Source organism: Crassostrea angulata, chromosome 2, assembly GCF_025612915.1.
Source record: "Crassostrea angulata isolate pt1a10 chromosome 2, ASM2561291v2, whole genome shotgun sequence".
Taxonomy (NCBI): Eukaryota; Metazoa; Mollusca; class Bivalvia; order Ostreida; family Ostreidae; genus Magallana; species Magallana angulata.
In genome coordinates this window covers 55,001,496-55,009,004 of record NC_069112.1, presented here as the reverse complement: position 1 = coordinate 55,009,004, position 7,509 = coordinate 55,001,496, and the positions used below count along the sequence as shown (strand labels likewise).

The window sequence follows — 7,509 nt, the reverse complement described above, 5'->3', positions numbered from 1 at the left end:
ATGCATGGTAACATGTACTAGTACTCTATAAAACGTCGTTATGAAATGAAAGCAATTAAATCTCGTATATCTCTTTACTGCCTTAATTATCCACTCGAGTCTCTCCCCATTCAGATTCAGATAACATCCAGCAAGACAGTGTTCTATGCATCAAGTACTTCTCACGGGCTTTAACGAGTCATTAGTTTCAAAAAGTCGTCTCAGATTTTCGATTTGTCAATGCAAAAGTGTCTACATGTAATAGCCACTTCAAAACGGAAAATGTAAAGGAAAAATACTCCGACTCTGAAGTTTCTATATCGTACATGAGGTGTACTGCAAAAACAGAAAATGAAATGGATAATTAGTATTAAGTTTTGGAGGGAAAATAAGCAACGATCAAAAAAACATTCTCAAAAGCGCATGCCAATTATTTTACTGTACAGTATCTTTACATTGAATCAGAAATGAAATTCTCAAAAATAGATTTTAGTTTGCGGAAGTAATCCTTTCAATGGTCGACATTTACAGGCAGATATCCATCTATATACTCTGTACTAGAAGAGAGTCTCTTGGAGTACAAGTAATTAAATCTTGTTTATCATGGTGTATTTGTGAAGTACATGTATACACATCTTCATAATATGAAGGAAAAGAACTGCGTCCATCAAGGAAGTGTGTGATTTTGATGCTATCTTCAATAGGCAAGAGTTTTGACGTTATATAATAATATTCCGTCAGTACTTCTCTGAGTCTCGTATATGTATTTCGTTCCCATATTGACAGACAGATTGTACATGGTTATAAATCTGAATGGAGATTAATGTTGAATGAACATAACGAAACGTTAAGAAAGTGATCGAGCTATAGGATTATCAACTTTCAGAAACCGACAGGGAACTGGATGTTTTGGAGACATTTTGAAAAAGGAAATATTTTCTTGGAAGAAGACCTAGTAAGTTTCTAGACAAAAAAAAACAGAGAAGGAATCCTACACACTCGTTTGCTAGTGTGGTTGGGATAAGAATGAGAAAAACGTTTTATTGGAAGAATGAGCAAGTTTCCGCTAGTTTTTGAGAACAAAAAAAAAAAAAAGAATCGCCCATAATCTTTTGACAAACACCGAACAGACAAATTATCGTTGATTTTTTGGGATTCTTCAGACGAATACTTCCAATTTCTTTGAAAATTCAAAGGGAAGTACAATATGTTTCAAGCCGGAATAATTTTGTGAAAGCCATTTTCTGATTCTTATGTGGGTGTTTTTACACGTTTTTCGCTTGGAGTCAGAGGTTTAAGAGTGGATGTTTCCTATCTAAAAGGAATAAAAACTTTTGAATAAGTTTTGAATCTTAATGGTAACGTAGTGAGAAAAATAACATTAGTTACGGATGTTTCAGGCCGAATCGATCAAATTTGATTAGGATTTGGATGCTACATGAAAACCTTTTGTGTTTCTTGGCCGGATGTACGGTATGCATATCTATCTCAATATATTGAATATATTTTTTGTATGCGATTTCAGACTGTCTAAGAAAAATTAATTTTAAGAGCATCTTTATTGAAAGTCTTTCGTTTATTTCTTGCTTTTTAAAATTTCTTGTAAAAATCAGATTTTGGCGATTAATAAGCTCAGACCAAAGTATCAGAGATAAATAAAGTTAAATTAATCTGTTAATGGAAAAATTAAAACAAGTGAAAAGCTGTCAATGTGACAGCAAACCGGGTTTTCTTTAATGTGAACTGTATCCATAATCCATGTCAACCCTATCCAGTGAAATGGAGTACCCTATATGCAACATTTTGCCAAAAAATGACTAAGTTCAAAAGCTAGTATTTTTTTCATAAATTATCGGAAATCAAAATCCTAGCAATATGCACACCTCTAATATATGTACAATTGATCTGCAAAAGAACAACTTCCTATCTTGAAAACTGTAGGAGGAGTTATCCGTACAATGAAGGTACCCTTTTGGCAGCCGCCCGCCCGCCCGCCATTTTCACCATTTTAATAACCGGATTTTTCCGTTGGAAATCCCTGTTAATAAAATCAGGATTCGAGCTATGCTGGGAACTTAATTAGAGTCAACAAAATGGCGAGGAAATAAAATCAAAACCGGCTATTGAAATAAAATCAAAGCATTTTTAAGGAAATAAGCGACGAAGTTTACAAATTCACACAAATATGAGCACGTATTTGCTTAAAATAGATACTCTGGCGTAGACGTAAATTATTTTCATCATGGTTTAATTGTAACCGATAAAAACATTTCATTGAAAAATAAGGACAATTTTGCCTACACCCTTTGCGTCATGTAATGTCCTTGCAAAACAAGTGCAGTTTCCTGGATGTGATTTTTTTTAAAAATCTCAATGATGGTTGAACTGAATACAATATGGACCATTATATTATCTGAACTCTTATTTTAAGAACAAAATTATTTTGGACAATGCTTTTCACTTTCAGCTGCTCTAGAAGAACAAAGTTTTAAGAGGAATTTGTTAAAAAGTGGAGGCACTCATTGCGAAACCGTGATCTGAAAAGAGGGTGCCAGTTTCAAAAGTTGTCGATACCTGTACGTTCCGTGGTTTGAAAAACATCAACCAATACTGAAATCGAACTACAGGAAGTCAGAAAGGATTCTAATCAGGAAATAACCGGATGTGAAAGGGGGGAACTTTTTTTCAAAACTATTTTTTCCGCTTTAGCCAAACATTTTCATTTACTGTTAATTTGAAAACATGTGAACATGGAACATACTCTTCGAGAAACTATAACTCCTGCAAGGTACTTGAGTTTTATCTACATACATCTTTTTTATATTCTAAATTTAGTTTGTTTTTAAGGTGGCTTACTACACCTTGAAATAGTTTCTCAAATCAGCAGAAAATTACTGAATTATGATAGATAGCATAATGGATAAGAAGTATTTAAGTCAAATGGGCAAAAATGTGTAATTTTGGATGAAAAATTACATTTTCCAAAATATAATTCAGTAAACATGAACAAAAGCTCCAGGTAGATTCGAACTCACGATCTGTGGTTCAGAAGACCAATACTTCAGGCACTAAGCTACGACGCTATACAACCGAATTGAACGATATATATTTACATTTTCCAGTGTCTTTGCCTGTGATAACACTATGTATCGATTTTGTACTATATAATTCATAATACAAATGACGCCAAATTGAGGCGCCTGCGGGGTTTGCTTATTTATATTTAAATATTTAATCGTACGATGGCTAAAAATTATATAAGTAATAAGGAATCATTCTTTGAATATTATGAGGTGATAATTTCGGTCAGGGCGTGATCAAATCTATCATAAAGCCCTTCGGGCTTTATTGGATTTGATCACGTCCCGACCAAAATTATCACCTCATAATACTCAAAGAATAACTCCTTAATTATTCCTTATAAACAGTTTAAGAGAAAGCAATTTATTTTTAACTTTTTGCGTATGTACATTTTACTTATACACTTAAATTCAATGACGGAAGTTGAAAGCATGCATTTTCAAAACTACAGCATCACTTTTAATTTCTTTGTATTTTAGGCCAACTTCCCCAATAATTGACTCCAGGAAACAAAATACACTTCCGCATATATGCGTATACATCAATTCGATCAGGTCACGTTAAATGTGATACAAAGTGCAATTAATCCATATAACGCACACATTTAAAATATCCAGTCGCCATGGGAAACACTGCGCCTCGCCATTCGTTTAAGTATAATGTCGAGCAAGATAACTCTTCGGTTGGTAGCACAGAGAGCCAACCATCCCCGAGATGTTACAGGTACAACATGACCCAGGGCAAAAGTCAAGGTCAACACGTGACACCTTCCGTGACGATGGAAATGACATGTGACAACTTACAGCACCTGTGTTGTAGCGCAGACGGCACCGTCTGGGTTTGCAGACGACCTCAAATTCTTCAACTGGATCGGAAAGGGCAAACACTGCTGCTCCTAGAGGTCAAGATAGAGATTTGTGGTCTCGCCGCCGGTTCGAAAGACGATCTCATCTTCACAGACGGGAAAAACAAGCGACTGATATACACCCGGTTTGACGGTGACATCATCACCAAAAAAGTCATGTCCACGAACGATTGGTTTCCAATCGGCATTTGCTTCGCGGAAAATGGCGACATTGTTGTCGGACTGTTCCTCCCCTCCGCTCGGGGCCGTGTCACCCGATATAGCGAAGACGGTGACGTCATTTCCGCCGTGGAACACGACAACCACGGGGATCAGTTGTACTCATTTCCCGCCTTTGTTACCGAAAATGGAAACGGAGACATCGTGGTTTCCGATCATTTGAGGCGGGCAGTGATCGTCGTCGACCGGTGGGGACGATACCGCTTCACGTACACGGCCGATAAACTCAATCGTCCAGACGCCGTGCCTTTCCTGCCGTTTGGCGTCTGCTGCGACTCCTTACTGAACATAATCGTGGCAGACAGTTGCAATGATTGTCTGCATCTTGTGTCAGTAAACGGCGAGTTTCTGTACATTTTGCTCAACAAGTCTTCGGGCTTGTATCGACCAGTGGCTTTATCCATGAGCAAGAATGAGAAATTGTTCGTTGGAGACAGAAATGGGATCAAAATCTTTAAGTTGGACAGACAGCAAGTGTCTACTGAAGATAGGAAAAGTTCAAGGTCTAATAGTTTATCGTCATTAGAGATAAACCGAGTTTCTGGTAGTGGTGAAAAAACACAAATGTCGGAACGGGTCCGTGTTGGAAATCATCCGAGTGGTTCACTAAGCTTACATCGATCGTCCACAGAAAAAGGCATTTCTACAATGGCTGACTTCGGAAGGAAAGAACAAGTGGCGGTGAATATTCAAAAGAGTCAGAGTCTTCGAGGGAACCAGTCTGTCCCAAATCTAAATGCCTTTATAGCAAAACAAAAAGGAGAAGGCGGAAGTGTCAACAAGAAAATAACACAGACCCCTCAGCAGGTACATGCTATGACCAGTCAAAGTACTGCGGTACCTACAAATAATCCTAATCCTTTGCATTCCTCGAGTACCACTTTGAATAAGGCGGCTACACTGCCTTTAAAGACATCAATGACCAACTTTAATTCTGGGATGCCCTCCCCCTTTACATTTCGCAAAACGAACGCATTGACGAATTCATCAAGAACAATGGAACAATCCCCATTATCAATAACAACGTCTTCCGCATTAACTTGCACGACGGTGCCTAAAACCTCTATTTCAACCTTATCCACAACAACGCTACAGCCGTCGCTTTTGAAAGACCCGAAAATGACAACGGTTTCATCAGGAGCAACTGCAAACATGAAGATAAAAGAGTCACCATCATCTCCAGCTGTGGCGACTCAAGTCTCCAAGTCGAATACATCATCTGTTTCATCAACCAAAGAAACATCAGGTACGTCCAAGAAAGTGCCTACTTCAAAAACAATACCAGACAAATCATCGGATAAGAAATCCTCAAGCTCCCCACCAGACTCTAATAATGAGAGTGTGACAAAACCTAAAGCAATTCAATCGTCTGACAGAAAGGAGGCAACTGGGACACCCAAATCGTCACCCAAGAAGGCCAAATCAGCAAAAAGCTCCAAAGACTCTAAAGAGAAAGACACAAAAGGTATGAAGTCCTCTTCAGGAACTTCAAATAATGAAAAAGGTGCAAAAGCTAAACCGATTTCGGATTCAAAAACATCACAATCGCCTGGTATGAAAGAAATTTCCGCTGGAACTTCAAATTCTTCATCGAAGAAAACTAGTTCATCAAGCAGCAGTAGTAAAGACTCTAAAGAGAAGAAAACAGGAAGTCAAGACACAAGAAAGGAACCAGAGGTTGTATCTAGCTCTGGTCGAGATAATTCACAAAATCACGTTCAAATTCACAAGAAAACGGAAGAGATAAAACAAAACCCACAGAGTGCAGCTAGCTCTCGGAAACCACCTTCAACGAAAGAAATTTCGAGTGAAACAAACGAAAAGGCAACAAAAACAGTATCACTACACAGTGAAAGTAATAAAACCGATGTTGTGAGAAGGAATGAACATTCGGACGTTTGTAGAAGCGTCAAGGCTACGGAGCCTTTGTCTTCTGATACCAAGGAAATAGGTAACACTGTACCCAGTGGGAAAAGTAGAACAAGAGACTCCAATATAATCGAATCTACTAGGATATAGCAACTGTCATTGTGTGTTGTCAATGAAGTGTTGGCATTTCTGGTAGAACAAAAATAATATCCAAAACAATCTTAATACTGAGGTTTCATCAATATTCGTTGAATACCAATTTTCGTGGATTTCGTTGTTAAGTTTATCCATGAAAAAAAATGTTCATTGAAGTGCAATTTCTACTAACATTTTGTATTGATAGGATCATTGGCCACGAATTTATGTATCCTTGAAACTGAGGTTTGCACTTTAACCACGAAAATTGATACCCTTGAATATTAATGAAACCACAGTAATACACCTGTATGCATAATTTAAAGAAGAAAAAAATGAAACAATTTAATATGTACTTTTAAACGGTCACGTGAAGATATAAGCATCATCGATTCTTAAATGCATGTACATGTATATTATAAGTGTTATTCACATAAAGGTTTTCAAATAAGATACATTTTAAACTTATATACATGTTATTGGATTTAAGAAGTTATTAAAATACGAAATATATGTAATATTTGACTTTCATATTCTTAAAAGGTTATCATCAAAAGTACTGTTGGCGTTTTCTCATTATGTCGTTTGTGAATTTGCTTTTAACTATTTCAAAACATTTAAACAGGGTTCAGAAAGTGGTTTGTACCAATTTTGGCGGTGAATGCCAAACATAACTCAAAAGGCCTTAATATAATTTTATAGCTAAAACACTTAAAACACTTCAAAAACTGTTGACAGGCAGATATTAACAAAATGTCACATTTAAATATTTATATCATAAATTATGCAGAAATAGAAACAGTCTTTTCTGTTTTATTTTGGAAATACTAAAACGTTTGCAGTAAATTATGATATATTCGCAAATAAATTTTACCGAGTATTAAAAACCCCGAGGTGAATCGAAGATTTGTTTGGTATTTTCGATACCTTAAACCAAAGAAATGGACAAATTAGGCGGGAAAATGCCAGTTGTACAAACAAAGAAATAATTTTTTTATACACATGTAGTTGTGAAAATAAAATGACACTATTTTGAAAACAATTTAGCTAACATTTCTGCGGTTTAATTTGTTTTTTTTTAAATCCAAAATACTAAAACATTTTAAATAATCAGCTATTGTTATTGTGTTATCAATGGAAATTGTAATTACTAGATTCTTGTCTATTTGTTGCCTCAGAGACGAGAAACCTAATATTTTTTCTTATTTTTCAATTAATTTGTTTTTCATTTTGACAAAATTTACAGTCAAAGTAGAGCAAACGAGGGTCCTTGCATCTTATTTATAAAACGTATAATGTAAGGATGTGCTATTTATAAATGCTGGCAGATAATATAAACATGCTATGTTCTTGAACTTGAA

At 36.1% G+C, this 7,509-nt stretch overlaps 1 protein-coding gene across 2 annotated transcripts; it reads left to right on the top strand.

Annotated features, from left to right (window-relative positions):
• The first annotated feature begins 365 nt into the window (after positions 1-365).
• Positions 366-7,170, top strand: LOC128171561 (uncharacterized). Of its 2 annotated transcripts, none has more exons than XM_052837350.1 (3): positions 366-934; positions 2,447-2,767; positions 3,540-7,170. In XM_052837350.1, the coding sequence occupies exon 3, from the start codon at positions 3,683-3,685 to the stop codon at positions 6,161-6,163; it is 2,481 nt and encodes an 826-aa protein (XP_052693310.1). In that variant the 5' UTR covers positions 366-934; positions 2,447-2,767; positions 3,540-3,682; the 3' UTR covers positions 6,164-7,170. The 2 variants fall into 2 exon arrangements, with proteins under 2 accessions (XP_052693310.1, XP_052693309.1); XM_052837349.1 differs by having other exon boundaries at positions 366-1,452.
• The last annotated feature ends 339 nt before the right edge of the window (positions 7,171-7,509 follow it).

What these genes read in the sequence shown, in the direction of transcription:
- LOC128171561 (XM_052837350.1), top strand. Translation starts at nt 3,683, where the DNA reads ATGGGAAACACTGCGCCTCGCCATTCGTTTAAGTATAATGTCGAGCAA.